Source organism: Panthera pardus, unplaced genomic scaffold (genome assembly GCF_024362965.1).
Source record: "Panthera pardus isolate Hobbes unplaced genomic scaffold, ASM2436296v1 HiC_scaffold_6, whole genome shotgun sequence".
Classification (NCBI taxonomy): domain Eukaryota; kingdom Metazoa; phylum Chordata; class Mammalia; order Carnivora; family Felidae; genus Panthera; species Panthera pardus.
In genome coordinates, this window is record NW_026526991.1 from 15,679,119 (window position 1) to 15,698,260 (window position 19,142).

The 19,142-nt window shown below is 44.7% G+C and overlaps 2 protein-coding genes across 12 annotated transcripts in view; both read right to left on the reverse strand.

The window, feature by feature from the left end:
* The window catches only part of RIC8B (RIC8 guanine nucleotide exchange factor B), a 103,360-nt gene extending 97,646 nt beyond the window's left edge, over positions 1 to 5,714 (reverse strand). For 4 of the 8 annotated variants that reach the window (XR_002079199.2, XR_002079198.2, XR_008419755.1 and 1 more), the window contains exon 1: positions 5,170 to 5,713. Coding sequence is in view for 3 of the 8 variants with exons in the window: in XM_019446678.2 (XP_019302223.2) it covers positions 5,170 to 5,253 (84 nt within the window). In the remaining 5 variants the exon portion in view is untranslated. Of the gene's footprint in view, positions 1 to 5,169 lie in introns of all 8 variants that reach the window. The other 4 variants (XR_002079200.2, XR_002079197.2, XM_019446680.2 and 1 more) reach the window with 2 other exon arrangements.
* A 10,739-nt stretch (positions 5,715 to 16,453) lies between these two features.
* The window catches only part of RFX4 (regulatory factor X4), a 163,819-nt gene continuing 161,130 nt past the window's right edge, over positions 16,454 to 19,142 (reverse strand). For all 4 annotated transcript variants that reach the window (XM_019446673.2, XM_019446672.2, XM_019446674.2 and 1 more), the window contains one exon: positions 16,454 to 18,044. In XM_019446673.2, coding sequence (XP_019302218.1) covers positions 17,772 to 18,044 — 273 coding nt within the window. In that variant the 3' untranslated portion in view covers positions 16,454 to 17,771. The remainder of the gene's footprint in view (positions 18,045 to 19,142) is intronic.

Here is a 19,142-nt window from a genome sequence, read left to right on the forward strand (position 1 = left end):
AGGAACAGCTCAGTGACACACCAGACTCACAAGGACTCCTCCCCATAGGTTTTTATATCCTATGAGTAGGCTCTAAAAAGCTCAGGCTCAGGAGGCAGACAGCAATGGGTTTGAGTCCAGTCCAGCTGCTTACTAAAAGTGTGACCTTGGTCAAGTTATTCAGCTTTACTACCTGTCAGAGTTTCCTTATCTTTTATGTATGGCACCTTGCACATAGCAGGTGTTCAGTAAGTGGCCACTATTGTTATTATAGCATGGCCTATGATGTGGCATCTGGCCAAATACCTATTAGAGAACTAGGAGTTATTTCATATTTCAGAAGATACACTCAAAAGTACTGATACAAGGGAATTAGCCTAACTGGGGTGGTGTGTGTGTACATGTTGTGCTGTATTTCACAAATAGAGGTTACTTCTAGAACTAAACACCAGTAACTGAGGTTACAGAATTTCAATCTGGAAACAAGAACAAGGTATAACAAAGGAACAACTCACTAAACATGCTCCTCTGCAAAAATGTGTGGAATGAGCTCAGAGTCGGAACTCAACCTCAAAGTGGAAAGCAAAAAGTCTTCTTACATGGTCCAGTATATTTACATACCCTATTCAAATGTGTAGACTGTATTTCTAGAACTGTCTCAATATTAGGTCCCGATCAATCAGGTTCTTCTAGCACATAAATGAAGACCTCACTGCTATCAGTGTTATCTTCCTCTCTTATGAGGACTACTCTTGGAGACCTACCTGATTGTATCTGAAATAACTTTTCCCTTTAATTTGGCCATAAATTTGCCACATTTCCAAAACGAAATCCTGTTGGAGCTTGTTATAAGGTAATTATATGCCCAGGTGGCTTTTATGGCTATCAAGCCATCTCTCTGGCTATCATTATAGTTGATGACTCTAGGCCTCAGTTTCTTCACCTATTAACTGAAGGGGATAGATCCAATTACCTTTGAGAGTCCTTCTAGTCTAAATAACTTGTGATTCAAGGAACTAAGATATTGTACACCTCAGAGCCCTTGATCACTGTTTGTTGTGATAATCATAATGAGGGTAACCAATCTCTCTATTAAATCTGTATCAGAGCAGGCCCTGAAGGAGGAGGAGGAGCTTGGACAGCCTAGACTAGAACAATACATACCTCCCATAATTAACAGCTCATTCTATAACTAGAATGGAAGTGATTAGGACCCAACAGTAACCAAAGAAAGTAATGTACTGGTCCTGAACACCTTTTGCTCTTCTGTGCTCAAAAACACAGAATAGACAGGGTAAAGGCAACATAAACCCACTTCTAGCTATGTGCCCTTGAGCTCATAGTCACCTTGTCTTTATGAACCTCAATTTCCTATTCCCCTTGCAAAAGAGAATACTTCTATCTCCCTCGTAAGTTTTAATATAAGAGGATTAGATGTGATGATATGTGCAAGTGCTTAGGACAGATAATACATAGTACATAGCAAGCACTCAATAAAGGTTAACAGGTGAATTGAGACAAATGGAAAAGATCAACCACTCTTCCTATTTGTTTTTTAATACTTCCCTATGTTGGGTCAACTTGTATTATGCCCTCGAGAAACAGACAAGTTTAATTTTTCCTGGGATAGTAGATCTTCCCTCTCCCCAGGATAACAAGAGTCAGTGAATGAAGCAAGAAGGCTCGAAAATTACAGTCTCTTTAAACACAGAAATCAGATGTTGTTACCTGGAGCCAGATAGGTAACTGTGGCTCTAAACATGGCACAAGGTATTTTGCTACCCATTAGAAAATGTAAGGGTCAAGGAAAATGAGAAGTTATGGAGTATACTCCCCAATTATTTTTATCAGGCTAAATCAACTCAGTGCTACATGTTTAATTCCTGCCTTTGTTGTTCTAAAGTTAGGGGTTCTTCTTCAGTGCCAGGCACTGTTTCAAGGGCTTTAGACATATAACTCATTTAATCCTGACAACAAATCTATGATGTAGGTACTATTATTGTCCCTGTTTGACAGGTAAGGAAATTGAGGCACAGCAAAGTTAAGTTAACTTGTCTGAGGCTACATGGATGGTTAAGTTGAAGATCAGAGTCAGGCAGTCTGGCTCCAGAGCCTGTGCTATGGCCACAAGACGTCTTGAGTACCTTGATCTATTAGAACTATAACTCACTGAGTAAACGCCTCCTAGGTGCCCTGTGCTCAGTGTGCAGCATTAAACTTCAGTTAATTAAAGGTGCATAATAAGTTAGGTAATATTATCCCTATTTTACAGATAAGAAAGCCATGACCCAGGCTTAAAATAACAAATCCATAGTCATAAAGCCAATAAAAGGCAGATTTGAACCAAGATTTATCTGACTCTAAATTCTACCTTCTTTCCACTATCTTGAGCCATTAAACATGCTCCTCTGCAAAAATCTGTGGAACGAACTCAAAGAGTCAGAACTCAACCTCCAAGTGGAAAGCAAAAAGTCCTCTTACATGGTCCAAGATATTGACATATCCTATTCAAATGTGTATACCATATTTCTAGAACTGTCTCAAATTCTGGCTTTATTAGAGAAATAAAGTAGCATAAAGAACCTCCTCCCCTAAACAATGACCCAATCACTTTCTCTGTACATGATTCATTTCTGTTCTTGGTTGGACTCCTTGATGCCCCACAATCACCTCTCATTCTAAACATTTCTCAAATCCGTTTTTTCCAGGTAAGAAAAATGAAGCGCACAGTGTTCAGCTACTTTTTCAGCATTTCAGACTCCATATCCCATAGAGCTGGGCAATTTAATTCCACCTCCCCATTCTTACTGCCAGACCACCGCAATCATACTTTCCCTTCCTATTCATCTGCCTCCAAGGTCTCTCTCGCCTTGAGGAGCAAAGCCCCACCAACAACATGAACCTCAGCTATTTTCTTGGTATGCTAGCCCTACCATAATCAGCATTAAACAGGAGAGCTCTTTCCTGAAGGAGCTGACTGACCCGGTTCGCATCAAGTCAGAGCATTCTGAGGCTTGGCCCAAAAAGTACTTCAGGAATAGCATCTTAAATAATATACACTGGGCATTACAACTCTAAAAACATTCCCAGTGTGAAAGGGGAGCTGGAGAGGTCCAGAACTTAAGCTCTGATAGCAGTTGGCCAGGAGCGGTGTGCGGAAAGCAACCTGGAGGGAGATCAAGGAGGGGAAGAGGTAGACTCAAGGAAGCAAATCTGGAGTTCTAATCAGTTTAGTCTTGGAGGGAAGGAGAAATATTGAAGAAGGTGGTAAGATCCAGTTAGAGGTTTTTCCTCCTCCCGTCCCTAAAGAAGAAAGTTCCTACTGATTGCTAGATAATCTGGCATATAGTAACTGCAAAATAAATACTAGTTGATTCAACACTATTTCTTTCTTTTGAGCATTAGTTTGTAGCTGCCTCCGATCTTTTTTTAAATCAAGTTAAATGAATATCATCTCCGTAATATGAACACCCATGTATCAAGTGAATTTCTCTCAAATTAGGCAGATATGCAACAATAAAGCATATTAGAAAGTGAAGGAGATGGGGCGCCTGGGTGGCTCAGTCGGTTAAGCGTCTGACCTCGGCTCAGGTCATGATCTCGCGGTCTGTGAGTTCGAGCCCCGCGTCGGGCTCTGTGCTGACAGCTCAGAGCCTGGAGCCCATTTCAGATTCTGTGTCTCCCTCTCTCTGACCCTCCCCCATTCATGCTCTGTCTCTCTCTCTCTCTCAAAAATAAACATTAAAAAAAATTTTTTAAATAAAAAAAAAAAAGAAAGTGAAGGAGCTAAGATACGAACAGAACTGAATCTATCCATCCATCCTCCGAAACAAAGTAGCACAGTACTGTAGAAAGAGCAATTAGAAAACCGAGATTCGAATCGTAGCCCCATCTCTCAACGGCAACATTATCCTAAATGTCATTTGTGAAATGGGGAATACCACCAGTTCCTCACAGGGTTGTTGGGGAAGGTTCAATGGGAATGAAGGTATCTTATTTTGGGACCTTCTCCACCCAGAGCAGAACTGGCACCCTGGCAGGTCAATCGTACAAAGTGTAATAAAGCGCAGTGGTGGGCACACAGCAAACACAGAAGCGGAAATTAGGAGTACAAGTCAGTCAAAGGAAGGAAGGTGCTGTCTCTCGGGTAAGACTTGGGGTTGAGTGTGTTTTCACAGAAGTGAGTGGTCAGTCATCCCTATAAAGTAGTCTTCTAAATGGAAGAATAAAGGTGTGCTGTGCTACCTTTTGAAGTGACCACGTAAAATTCCTGCAAGAAAAAGTAATGGAGAGCTAACGGTTCCTGGAGAAACATTCAGAGAAGTGGCTGGGATTTACAACAAGATACCTTTTTACTGCAGAGCTGTAAAGTGGAAAGAACAATGAATGGTTTGAAGACCTAGGCTGGAGTCCCAGCTCCCAAGTATGACCTTGGGCAAGTTACTTAACTGATACAGAATCTCAATTGCAAAAGGAGATGAAACCTCACAGGACTGCTGTCAAGATTAAATGAGATACTGGATGGGAAAGCTGTTACCGCCGATACAAAGAATAGCTATTGCTAGGAGTCTGAATCTCCCCCCACTTACAACATAGTATGCCCATGACCTTGGCGTGATTTCAGTTCTTAGCACCTCGGTTTTCTCATCTATAAAATGGGGAGGATGACACCCTCTACCCCGTAAACACTCTGAGAATCAAGTTAGACCATATATGAGACCTCAAGCTTTGAAAACTATATAGTGCTATAGGTATAGAAAGAACTGCCACCGTGGCTGATGCGTTTTATGCTTAATCAAGAGCCGAGTTTAAGCACGGAAACACAGATTTTCATGCCATACAGGTGAGGAAGCCTCGCGTGCATTCATGCATCCAAGAGTGGGACACAGGGCACAGACGCACATCTACGGATTCTGGGGGTGTGACTTGCATGCTTGGGGGGGGGAGAACCGTGGGACAGTCGGCTGGGCCGGAATCAGAGGAGTGGGCGCCACAGTGGGGGCAGGGGGATGCAGGATGCACGCACGGGAAAGGCTGGGGGCACAAACACGCATGCCCAAGCCGGAAACGTTTTCTGGGGGGGAGCAGCGCGCATCCCCGGAATGAGGGGGGTTGGGAGGGATGCGATGTGCAAGCCCCGAGGGCGGCCCGGGGGTGCTCTACCGCACGCCCGGGGCCAGGGCGCTTTACCTTATCGCTGTAATCCCTCAGGACCCGCTCGATAGCCCCCGCCTCGCCGGCCCGGACGATGTAGAGGGCGCGCTCCTCATCCATGGCCGCAGGTGCGGGGGAGCCGCGGCCGCTCAGCGCGCCCAAGCCGCTGCCTCCAGGTAAACGCCTCGCGCCCCCGCTCGCTCGCTCGTTCCCAGCTTCCTTCCTTCCCTCCTTCCCTCCCTCCCTCCTGCCTCCAACCCGCCAGCCTCCGCCCGGGCAGGGCCGACGTCACCGCCCCTCAACTTTCACCCCGCGACGTCACCGGTCCCCCAGCAACCGGCGCCTCGCGGCCGCCCCCGACAAGGCCCAGGACTCGATGGAGGCCTGACGAGCGGCCGGAGGCGAGGTCAGGCCCGAGGCCTCGCTTACTCTCCTGCCTCTCCCTCCCTCGCGGAAGAGTCCAGCCTTTTAAGTGGGCTTTCGCAGCCAGAACTGTTCTCTCCTGACCCTCCTCTATGAATCATTCTCCTCAGCTGACGAGAGCGACCCGGCTCTTCCCCGCCCCTCTAAAAGCCAGCAGCTAAACGGACTACAATTCCCTGCGCTCATTGGGGTCATTCCACTCTTCCATCTAATTTACTGGAGTACCGAATGGCATGCCGGGATTAGTAGTCATCCAGCGGGAAAAGACTTCCCGCCAAAGGCATGCTGGGAGCTGTGGTCCGGTCAGGGCCGGAAACGGGAGTCCCGCGGCAGCCAGAGGCCAGCGGCTAGCGACCAAGAGACCGTTAGGGGGAGGGTGTAAGCGTCTGCTCTGCCTCCTTTTTGTTCCTAGGAGAGCTGGTTGTCCTGCTCGAGCCTTGGCCGGTCGGACAGGTTGACAGTCGGGGAAACTAGCACCCCTTGGTGGGAACTGTCAAACACCGGTTTAATTCCCTCTTTTTCTTGATTAGCGGTTTCGGTCTCTTTGAAATTCTTTCCTTCCTCCCCTTGTTTGCGGTCATGTTACGTATTCAGCTACAGTAATGTGGGAAATTGCAGGCAGTTATCTGGAGAAAAGGGGATTTTTTTTTTTTTTCCTTAGTAATAGTTGCTGCCACGTATCGCGTGCCGCGAGGGCTCCAGATTCAGCGTTAGGTCGTTGCCATATAGCTTCTGATTCTCACGACGTGGAGATTTTTCTGGAACCAAAGGAACCAGCATAGGTTAAGTGATATGTCCTGTGTCACAAAACTGGGAAATGGGGAATTAGATAAGATTTGAATCCGGGTCTTTCTCCAAAGGTGACTGCTCTCCGACTGCCAGTCACATACTACCGATGTGCTAGTAATGGTAGTGATGGGGATAGTGAAGATGGAAGAGGTTCACGTTTGCTGAGTGTTTACTACGTGCAAACATTTTGTTACATACTGTGCCTGTGTCCTCTCCTTCAGTTTCTCACAACGTCAGGCAACAAGTATTTGAGAACCTCTGCTGTGTCTGGCACTGTTCAATATAGTTCAGTACCGTCCAGTGTAGATGCAGTGGGCCTCAAAGTCCTTGCCCTTAGGGAGCTCCCATTCTAGTGCTTAACTCTATGAGGTGGGTACTATTCTCAGGTTAAGAGGAGCAAACAGTCTCGGTGGGGTTAATAGATTAATTTACCCAGATTGCACAATTTGGAAACTGAACTTGATGGAACTCAAGAGTCTATGCTTCTTTTTTTGCTTTCCCAAGCTATTAGAGAGTGGGTGAATTTTCCAAATAACTTCCAGTCCCACTCCAAGCAGCCTGTATCAGAAGTCGTCTTTGGTGCCTCTTCTGCCCACGTCTACCTCTTGAGCTGTGTTGAAGAGGAACTAGAGGGGTAACAATTTTTCATCTGATAATTATTGTCTTCTTCTATGTGTCAGATGCTGTGTTAGCTCTGGGAATTTGCAGAGAAAAAGAAATATGGAATCTAAGCTCATGGAGCTTTTGATTTTTCTGCGGATTATACTTTTCACGCAGCAGACACTCATTGAGCATATCTGTTGAGCCAGGCACTGGAGTAGGTGCTGTGTCCATGATAAACTAATGCAGAAAGATTTTAACCTGTCTCTTAAAAAAATACACTGAGAGCAGTTTGCATTCCTTAGGTAATCGTAATACCTTGCAATTGTTTTTAACAGTTTATAAAACTTTTTTTTTTTAATTTTTTAGAGCATGAGTGGAGGAGAGGGGCAGAAGGAAAGAGGGAGAGAGAGAATCCCAAACAGGCTCCACACTCAGTGCAGAGCCCAACACGGGGCTCAATCCCATGACCCTGGGATCATGGCCTGAGCCAAAATCAAGAGCTGGATGCTGAATCAACTGAGCCACTTAGGCACCCCGCTTTTTTCTGCATTTTAATATACACTATCTCAGTGGATCATTGAGGAAGGTACTGTTTTCCCATTTATAAATACAAAAACAGGCTCAGACAAGTTAAGTAATAAGAGCTAGGACTCCTACTGCAAGCTGTAAAGTAACAGTATTTGGGTACCTACTCTGTGTCCAGTAGTGTATTACATGCCTTTTGGGTAACCATATATTTATTTGTGGAGCAAGGGCATCAGGACAGGACACTAACAAGCATAAAGTATCTGAGTAGAGATGTTGCTTTTAACAAGGGTCTTACACATGTGTTCAAAATGTCTATTTACCAGAAATAGGCTTATGTTTTTAGGCTCCAACCCTGAACTTCTAAAAAGAGATTTAAAAAATGTGAAACCACATCAATTAACGGCTTGGGAAATTGCACTTTAGTAATTTTAATTAAGCACTAATATTCTGATTTTATAAATCAAAAGGATCTTTGACTCTAATTCAAGTCATCTTTTGACCACTGACGAGACTCTGGTCCCAGAAAAATTAAGTGATTTGTCCAAAGTCAATAGTTAAAAGCAGACTCTGGGACTAGAGCCTAGACTAGCTAAATCCTGGGTCACTACATCACTTTACCTCCCTGAATATTTAGTTACGGGGTACTTTCAGTGACTAGAGTCTCTAGTCCAGCACTAACTCCAGTTCCTGTTGATTCTTGGGTGGCATGGTACCAAGGAATTAGGGTTTAGAGCCTGGGTAATCAAAGTAACACATTTATTCACAAGTCATTGCTCTGAAAGATAGCAACATAGTAATTCTATACAGATATATACACAGTGCCTTACTATTCTCAAGACATCCATACGTAGATCATCTGATTTAATCCTTATAATAGCTGAAAAATGAAAGGTCAATAGGACAGGCACGGTCTTCCTTTTTATAGAGAAAAGGGAAGTTCAGGGTGTTGATTAGCTTGCTCATAAGCAGTAAATCTGCTAATAAGTGGTATAGTTCAGGGCTAGAAGTGCTCTGGGCTCTGATAGCATAAAATGTTATGGATTGGGGCCAATGAAAAAGCCTGCAAATATATACTAGTCATTTATTTTGGACTTTGATATATCCCACTGTGACATTTCCTCTGCCATGACAACGGGCTAGATGGAATGTGCCAAATTGGTCTTTAAGTAGTACCTGGTGCTAACAGCTTTTAAAATCCAAATCTTACACGCCACGCACATACACACAATGTTTTTTTGTGTGGAGTTCAGAGAATTCCACTAATTCAGGATATGACTGGTCACTCAGCAATCATCTCACCACTGTATCAGGCTACTCAAACTCTCTTAAGCCACAGAGTCTTCAGCTGTAAAATAAAGGGGTTGGTCCAGATATTATCTTAGTTCTTTCTCAGTTCTAAAATTTTGTGATTCTAAGAACAACAAGAAAACCATATTTGATCATGCTCATTCTTTAGAAAAATCTATTCATAAGAGTGAGGTTGTATAAATCAATATATGCAAATCAAATACCAGTATGGCATATGCAAATCATTGCTTGGGCATACCTGCAAAGATTCTGATTCAGTTGATCTGTGGTGAGGCCTGGGTAGTGGTAATTTTAAAAGCTTCCAAGTTGATTTGAATGAGCAGCCAGGGTTCAGAACCACTGGACTAATATTTTGATACACTATCAACCACCAAACTAGTTGGGTTTTTTTTTTTTTTTTTTTAGTTTATTTATTTTGAGAGAGAGAATGCTAGCAGGGGAGGGGCAGAGAGAGAGAGAGAGAGGGAGAGAGAATCCCAAGCAGGCTCTGTGCCCTCAGGGCTCGATCCCACAAACTACAAGATCATGACCTGAGCTGAAATCAGGAGTCAGACACTTAACCTACTGAGCCACCCAGGTGCCCCTGACCTAGTTTTTTGATAGACTATCAAATTCATGTGCATGTGACTCGTTAGTCTTTGAGAATTCAGAATAACCTAGCAGAAGAAAGTGATTTTAATTTCATTTTCTACCAATAACGAGGTCTCCCTTTTGTAGCAAAGTCAATCAACATGATTTGTTCCTTAAACAACTATTTGGTGGTTTTTTGGAGCACAGCATTGTCTTAGGCACCATAAAAAAAAATAAGTAGAAACAATTGATCCTGTCCTTTGGGGATATAGGAAACACCCAGGCAATAAGTGAATGTTTTTTAATAGGAAGAAAGGAATTGAACATAAGTACTGTGGAAATTGCAAGATGAACATTGATGGGAAGACAAGGAAGCAGAGAAGCCTTCTCGGGGAAGGCAAATTATAAAGAAAGAATGGTGGAGGCAGTTTGGAGGGCCAGCAGGTAGGGGGGAATGCCATGAAAGAAGTTCAGGAGGACAAAATTAATGAGACACTTATTGAGAAATATTGACTTGGTTGAACTTGAAAGCCATCAATGGGGATTTCTTAGAGGTCAATTGGTCAGTGGGATAAGTAAAAGTTAAATATGAAGGACATTTCATAATCAATGATGACTCCATAGGCAGCCAATCCAACTTCAGTTTATGGCATGTTACATTCCTGAAAACATTCTCTTACTATGCCATATGCCAAAAAGTTAAATAGCACTGGGAGACAGGAGAGGGTCAGTTGCCAGCCAGTGTCAGATCCTTGTGCACATTATTTTAATTTCTCAGGGTCTCATTTATAAAATTAGAGTTGGACTGGGTGACTTCAAAGTTGTTTTTTTTAACTCCTATAAATCTAAGATTACTCGATCCAGCCTTCCAGCACCTTTATTAGGATCCTCAGTCATATTCCCAGTATTTTAATTGCTAAAATTGAACCCATGCTGTTAGTCCTTGGCAAATGTACCTATTCTTGTTTAATATTGACTGTCCACAGTGGGACTCTCAAATTAAGCACACAAAATGGGCTCTGCCCTTTAGGAGTTTTTATTTATCCAAGAGCTGGAATGTAGGTCAGACCTATTTGCATCTTGCTGGCTTGGAATCCCATCCAAACACCTCTTGGGAAAACCCAGCGCTTTGGGTGGCAATGCTGTAAGGTGGCAAAAGACCCAGGGCTGGTGATTGGAAAACCTGGGTTTGAGTCCCGACTCTCTGTGTGCCTCTCAGAAGCCTATCATTTGTCAAATTCATTAAAATCCTCTGGAAACCAGGTTTTTGTATCCAATAGGAAAACTTGAAGGCCAAAAGACTAGTTTGAATTTTACCTCTGTCCCTGGGTGTTCAGGGATAAGTCACTCTTCCTCTTTGAACATTGATTTCCTCAACTGTGATAAGCATTATACCACTTACTTTGGAGGAGGCTGTAAGGGTTAAAAGAGATGGCTGTCAAAGTGGCCAGCACAGCACACCTGGTGTGGAGTAGCCACTCAATTGTTAGCTGAACCGGAATGAGAAATGCAGCCTCCTGCACAATGATGTGAAGATTTGGGGATAAAGGTCATGTTATTCCTATTGATGCACAAACACATGAGTTTTGATGTCGCTGATGTTTAACAACAGAAAAGCATTTCCAGCACACTGCTTTGGTTTTTAAACCTTGAAGTTAATGTCTTTACACTGATACACTTTAATATAAGACAGTTTGCGAATACTGTCTTATGTGTGCATGTGTAAATAAGGGGACTAAAACACCCAAAACACACACACACACACACACACACACACACACACACACATGCCCCATATCAGTGCCTTTGCAATTAAGTATTTGAGATTCACATGTCAGAAAAAATATATTCTCACAGCCCTTCTTCCCACCACTTCCTTTTTAACTCTATGCAGTAAAGCATTAATTTACTTACCAACATTTGATTAAACTCTTAAGGTTCAACCCTAGGAGGAGGCAGAAGTGGACAAAGGATTATTGTCATTCATCATCAACACATTTTAGTCTTCCCCTCCAGTTGCCTATGAAGGATTAGCATTTCCCTGAAAGGAGGAGGACAGAATAAATTGCATCTACCGCCAAAGAACTGCCAGCTCCTTTCAGCTGGGGGCACATACCGGGAGCTTTTCCCATATTAGTCAGCTTTATCTCAACTTTTGGGCAGTGCCTACATCTGAATTTCATGGGTTTCAGGGTCAGTCAAAACAGAATTGTAGGGTTGTTGAGGTCAGAGGCCACCGCTGTCAAAGGGTAGTGACCTGAACAGCAAGAGGTAGCCAGTCCCCCCTCACCTCGCCTCCCCCCTTCAAATGACTTCATTCTGGTGAATACTTGGCTCATTGCGCCTCCCCTGCAGAGCCTTTTTTCAACCTGGTAATAAAAATCCTCCCGTGACCTGGTATTTTTTTTTGTTTTACATTACTGATTTTCTTTTGTTCCTGTTTCTGTATAGAATCACCAAATCTTGGTCCCTGATAATGTATTGGTTTGTATGTGCCCTGGGAAAGGACAAGAGGGAAAGCTAGTCTGCTGTTAACTTAGAGTGAGTGGAATGCCACTTCGAGTGTGGGGGAAGATCTGGTGCCCGGCCTAGAAACTGCCTTCATTTAGCACACACAAGAATTTCCCAGAACTTCTGAAACTCTTTTCAACCCCAGTAGGTTCTATTACCATGGTCAAGGTTGATTTAAAATCTGCACCGGCCAAAGGCGCTTAGGAGAGAGGCATGGGGGTGGGGTGGAGTGGAGACAAAAGGAGGAAGGAGGAAGAAGGCAGTGTATTGTAGGAAGAACACAGACTGGGGAGCAGGGCAGTTCTGTCCTCAAATCCCAGCCCTGCCACTTACTGTGTGTGACTTGGGGCGAGGCTCAGCGCCTCCGTTTCTTCACCTCTAAATAGAAATGGCTGTACCACTGACACTGCCAGGAGGTTGTGAGGAATGGAGAGGAGGCCTCTGCTGTGCCTGGCACAGAGCAGACCCCAAGAAATGGGAAGTTCCATGAATGAAGGCAGAGCCATTTCAGAAATGTGCCGCCCAGCGTGCCGCAGGCCCCTCATTTAGACGGGTCCCTCTGCCTTGACTACATGTGGGTTCCTGCAGCTGATCACGTCTGAGAGGTGGAGCGCAGGCCAGAACATGGTGGATACCAGCCCTGGTGGGGTCACAGTTTGGCACTTCCCGGAGAATTCACGCCTTCTCAACTCTTCTCCGCAGCTCTTCCCTCCTCTCAGGAGACTATTATAAATACCAAGCGGCAGCACTGCAGCTGTTCCTGAGGTTGGTCCCCTCACCCTGCTGTCATGGTCAGACCTCATTATTTTTCATCATAGTTCCCAAACAACTGGTTTTAGCTCTTGAGGCATGTATGATGGCAGAGAGTAGAATACAACCGGGGAGCCCTATTTCTCCCACCCACCACCTCTCTTCACCCACACTCCTTTCCTAGCAACAGCTCCTTTCTCAACTCTTGGGGCCCACGTCTTCCGTCTCACCTACACTAGCAGCAGCAAAATATGGGGGTGAGAAGGCTGGGGGGGGGGTGAGGTGCAGAGGGAGGGATGGGGGGGAAGAGCTTCAGGGAGGAGGCTGACGAAGCACAAAAGGTTCTGACCTCCTTGGAAGAAGAGGAAACCACAGGGGCTGTGTCCAAGCTGGCTCAGCTTGGGAGGCTGCCAAGGAACTGAAGCAGAGAAGGTCCAGGTTAGGAGGGCAGGCGGCAGAGTGGTAGGGAGGTGGGCTGGGCTGAAGGGCAAACAAAACAGTGCCCTTAGGGAAAGCTTTGTCAGCTGTGGTGGAGGGGGAAACCAAACTGTAGACTGGGGTGGGGAGGGGGGAGTGGCACTCTTCTCCACTCTGGACAGACTGGAACCCTGGGCAAAGCTACTCAGGGAACACAGCCCCTGGATCTTAGAGCTTCAAGGTGTAAGGGGTTGTGTTTCTCAACCTTGGCTACATATTAGAATCACCTGGGGAGCTTGAAAGCTACTGATGCTGGAGGCAGGTCACATGCCAGGCCCGTTGTGTACTGTGATGGGACCCGTGCATCAGTATTTTTTTTTAAAGTCGACAGGGTAACACTCATGGGCAGCCAGAGTTGAGAACCACTGAAATCCAATCCTACTGAGAGCAGGAATGTCCCTTCCACAACATCTTTGGTGGAACCAAGATTTAATCCCAGTGCTACCTCACTTTGAAGCCAATGAGTATCTCCATCTTTTTCTCTTAAGCTCCCCAGTGGTGATGATTTGCATGCTTTTGGCCCTTGTCTAAGTCTGAACTCTGTGCCTCAGGAAACCTACATCAACCCACTCCCCACACTCTTTCTTTTCCCTGTATAAAAAGGGAGTATTTGTACCATTCCTTCCCAGCATTTAATTTTTTTAAAATCTTGTGATTCGGCCTTTAAGAGATGTAGGTAGTTGGGACAAACAGCCTGCTTGTTTTTGCTCTTTCCATGGCCCGAGTCACTTCGGACATTGTGATTGATGTCACTTTAAAGCAAACGTGAAGGACAAAGCTGGAGGCAAGGAAAATAGCAGAAGACCACTATCATGTGAGAGAGTGGGGCTGGCTCTGAGGAAGGGGGTACGGCTTGCTCGGTGGCGGGGGGCAGGTATACGGGCCACACTCGTGGGCACAAACCTCGGGCTGTTTTTGAGCACCAGCTGGTGGAGCCGTCGTCCTCTCTCCTGTGGCTGCCTCTGAATCACTGCCCAGCTGCCAGTCCATTCTTTGTTTCCCCTAAGCTGTCCGCCCTCCTCACCCAGATCTGCCGGCCCCGCTCCAGCAGCAGCACACAGGCCACGATTTGGGATGTCATAGTTCTAGAACATCGCCGCCTGAGGTCCTCACTCTGGACTCCTCCAAGGTCACATGGTGGTGAAGCCAAGACTCCCTCTCAGTTCTCTTTCCACGATTTCAGTCCCTCTCCCCATCTGGGTTGGGCTTACCTAATGCCACACGTTTGATTGTTCTCTGACTGGGCTGCAGTCTCAGAGGGGCCACAGATTCCCTTTCTTCCCAGACCTGGGGTGTACTGGTGGCCTGACAAAAGGACACAGCAGGATGGATGCCTAGGACGCCACAGGCTTGCAACGTGGGTGAGCCATCCTGGCTGCTGTTCACAACTTCAGCCAGTTTCAAGCTGGCAGAGTCCTTTTCAGAAAGAGTCCTAAGGAGGGGAGTGTCCCTTTATTGCCAAGACTCCTCTGTTCTTCCTCTGACAAGTGACTGGCCCTACTCCCAGCTGCCAACCTTGCCCATTCCCATTCTGGTGACTGGCAAGGAACCATCAGAGGCAGAGAAGGTGCATTTGAGTCCTGAGTTCACAGCAGCTGTTGTCTTTTCCTAATCAGATCCTTCTCCATTCTGAAATGGAAGGTTTAGAACAATTGGGAACACAAGTAACACACTCAATTCCCAAGACATGGGCACCTTGTGTTCTGGAGAGTGCGCCCGGGGACCACTCGTCCTCATCAAAAGCTTCCCTCTTCCTACAGTGCTGACCCCCAGTTCTCTGCTGTGCTGCGAGCAGGAGGCACACATTCTCTCCCCTGCAAAGTTGTTGGAATGTCCACTCTATTCTCTGGGACTCAGCCCTTGTTGACTGTGACTATTTTTGCCTAAAGATCTGTACATTTAATGACCTTGTGGCTGTTATTTGCGCAGGAGTATTATGTGCTGCTGCTACCTGGCTAGACAATTGGGCAATTGCTTCTTCTTTTGTGTGTTTGGTAAGTCAAAAGTCAGACTTACTACATCCTTTCCTTTATGAAGCACTGGCTTTGAACTGTATGAGAGCAACAGGTATGGTTCATGTTATGCAGTGACTGAATCTGACATTTTCTTCTTCTTCCTTCTGCCCCCCTCCCCCTGCACCCCCCTCCCACTTTCCTCATTCAGGGCCAACTAATGCACTGTGGCCAAGAGATCAAACTAATTTATCTTCCGGGAGTGAAATCCAACATCTACTTTCTTTTTGTTGAACAACACAGTGAAATTTTTTTTAATTTTTTTAATGTTTTATTTTATTTTTGAGAGAGAGAGAGTGTGCCCAAGAGGGGAGGGTTAGAGAGGGAGGGATACAGAATCTGCAGCAGGCTCCAGGTCTGAGCTATCAGCACAGAGCCCGATGTGGGGCTTGAACCCATGGACCGCAAGATCATGACCTGAGCCGAAGTTGCATGCCTAACCAACTGAGCCGCTCAGGTGCCCCAACATAGTGAAATATTTTTAAGGGGATGCTGTGTAAAATACATCATTTTAATCCTAAAATCATTCTTAGGTATAAATATGTTATGTAATAGCAAGTAAGAGCTTGGCTTTAAAAATAAATCTTTCAACATGCAAATCGAGTTGTCAAATTCTCTTGCCTTTTAGTTAAAATAGTCACTGCTGCCATTTCTGGAAATCTGTGGCTCTGAATTTCTCATAGATCCTACTCTTTAACGTTTGGACAAAACAGTCATCTTGCCTCTATATCCTCGCTCCTCAATCCTAGAATCAAGATGCAGTGCTGGAGAAGGACTTTTTGATACTTAATATTCAGTAATGTTACTGTTCTGTTCCAGAAGTTTATTAGTATTTAAAGCACTGCACTTGAAGTATCTTTACACCCACAGATCATTAAAACATAATGAACTAAGGACCAGGGGACCTCTTAATGATGCTGGTATTGAAGAATAATATTCCCTGTAAGAGCTGAAAGGTTCCTGTCCTTTGCTGACGCTAGCCATTGTGCAAACTTAAGACAAATCCTTGTATGTAGAACTGGTCCCTTACAGACCTCAACTAGGCTGTAGATACTAAATCATTCAAGGACTGGATGTGTGGCCTATCCAAATTTTAATGATTGCTTTATGACAAGACGATGGGAGAAGTGGATAAGAACAACCAGATAAGACCACTTAGTTTTGTTTTGCCTATTTACACCCTGAGTATTCAGAATGCTATTTATCTCTCTCTCTCTCTCTCTCTCTCTCTCTCTCTGTCTCTGTCTCTGTCTCTCTCTCTCTCTCTCTCTCTCTCTCACACACACACACACACACACACACACACACAGAAGTCATGTCAAATGCAGAATAAAAATGAAGAAAGCAGGTCATTTCAATACTTTTTATTTGAGTGTGAAACCATTCATATCTTGCACAACTGTACAGAAAAAACTATTTCCATTTTAGCTGTAGACATGATTATCACACTGAGTGGTGTGATCAAAGATTTTATTTACAGAACAACTGCTGAAACATCCGATGTCATATCTCCATTTATTTCTTACCCATAGGGTAATAGGTCCACCATAATTGCTTGGTGCATTTTATAATACAGAAAGAAAACCTATGTTAATCTCTAACAAACCTCACAAATTGCTACCAATCTGACAGAAAAATGCCTACAAAAAAAGTTTCCGAAAGTACAATACATTTTTATTTCCACACATACACAGTATAGTATAGGCTCAAAGGCACAGCTTTGAAAAAAATTTTTTTCTATCAAAGTGTCGGAAATTATTACGGTCTTATGAAGGAACCACGAAAGTCATTTTCACGCTTGGTGCTTGGTAAGTTAATGTTTGGTCCATCTGGTTTCACAGAGTTAATACAGCAGAGCTGAGTGTGATACTCAATACCATACATCCACATTCTCACAGAATTTTAAAAGCCCCTCTCCTGCCTTTTGCTGACACTAGCCATTGTGCAAACTTAGGACAAATACTTGTATGTAGAAGAACCGGTCCCCTACAAACCTCAATCAACTTAAGGCATACAGAACAGGCCTCTTCCTTCCCTCTAGACAGTGCTTACATTCCAAGACAATGCAGGTACTGTGAGTAACATGAGTGTAATAACAGGGGATCTAGAGTCTTCCAGACACCAGCATTTAGCCCCGGTGTTCCAGGAAGCAGTGACGGCACCACCAGGAAGAAGGGACGCGTAGAACATACCTGAGGGCTGTTCGTTGTATAGTAAGATGACAGATGGCAAGGTGAATGCTCTTGGTAAATTATGTGCCCATCCAAGAACACAAACCAGACTCTGTCTCTAGTATCCATCAAGACTAATGAGCTTTTGTCAACAGGAAAATAAGTAGCTTACAGGGAGTGTTTGCCAACACAAAGCAAAGTCGTGGAACAGAGGGAAAAGGCACAGATTGGCCTGCCCAAAATAGTGCTCTATAGAAACAGTCAAGTCTGGCTTGGCTACAGGAACCCAATCTCACTGACTTTTAGTGAGTCCTGTTTCTGAACTAAAGTTGATTCATCCCACACTGAATCCCAGACTCACATTCATTAGGAAAATGGACACTTAGGAATAGTCCACGAGTTACGATGTGTAGAGATAAAGTCTTCTGGGGGTGGGTTGTTGGGTTTATTATTAATAATTATTATTAATATTAAATATGGATTCCTGTGATAGCAGTCATTTAGCCCATCCTGTGGAGGCCTCTCCGTTGATGTAAGCAAAGCCAGGAAAGTGTTGCATGTGCTCGTACTCAGAATTCCTGCGCGTGGTCAGGGGTGTATACATGTCACTAGAGTTTCCGTACCTTGTGGAATGCACAGACGGGCTTGTGTAGCACGTGTTGGCTGTGGGCACCTCTGGCCATCGGGGGGTGACTGGGGTAGGATGCAGTCTGGGAGTACTGCTCATCAAACAGGGTTCCATCCGGGAAGTGGGGCTATTGAAAGGGTACTTGTTGAGGGGAAAGAAATTCCACAAAGTTAAAATTAGCTTGGAAGTTGCATATACACAATATGGGTCATATTTACAAGTTAAGTTAAATTTCTTAAGATGCTATTAATGGAAGTTGATAGGAAGTAATCAGTGAACTCCTGAAAGATGGAACCTTGGTCTAGGAAGTAACCAACAGGAAAAAGGCAAAGGACTTCAAATCGAGAGTAGGGCTGGTGTTCCCTCAAGTAGTAATATTGATTTCGTGCTCTTTTTTTTTTTTTTTTTAATTTTTTTTTAACGTTTATTTATTTTTGAGACAGAGAGAGACAGAGCATGAACAGGGGAGGGTCAGAGAGAGAGGGAGACGCAGAATCCGAAACAGGCTTCAGGCTCTAAGCTGTCAGCACAGAGCCCGACGCGGGGCTCGAACTCACGGACCGCGAGATCATGACCTGAGCCGAAGTCGGCCGCTCAACCGACTGAGCCACCCAGGCGCCCCTGATTTCGTGCTCTTAATGTGGAATATTTGGGGAAGTCAAATCCAAAAGAAGGAACAGCCCCACTGGGAATACGGGGGCGGGGGGGGGGGGGGGGGAGAGGGAGGGAGGAAGGGGGGAGAGGGGGAGAGAGGGGGGGAGGGAGGGGGGAGAGAGAGAGAGAGAGAGAGAGAGAGAGAGAAGCAAGTAACAGCATGTCCAAATAGATATGGATATATGGATGTATGGTTGTGAATTTTACCATTAGTTATGGAGATGTGCTAGGTCCCACTCCATCAACCCAAGAGAACAACACTACCAAGTAAACCACAGTGACATTATTAAAAATAGCATTTTACAGTTGAATTCAATTATGAACTGCAGCCTAAAAGCAGGCATTTGAAGAGGAAGCAAGCCAACAGCTTCAAAGGTTATTATTAGTGCCTATCATTTAGAGAACATCTCTCTTTTGGGTTCACATTCACTGAAGTTCTGAAAGATGCACAAGTAGGAAATGGTAAATTGTTGGGCTTGGTGTGAATGTGGAGGAAGGAGTCCAGATAAGCCAACTGAGAGGGGATGGGAGGGGTGCTTTTGTATAGGACAGAGGAGGGGAAGCAGTTCTAGAAAGAATTAGGAA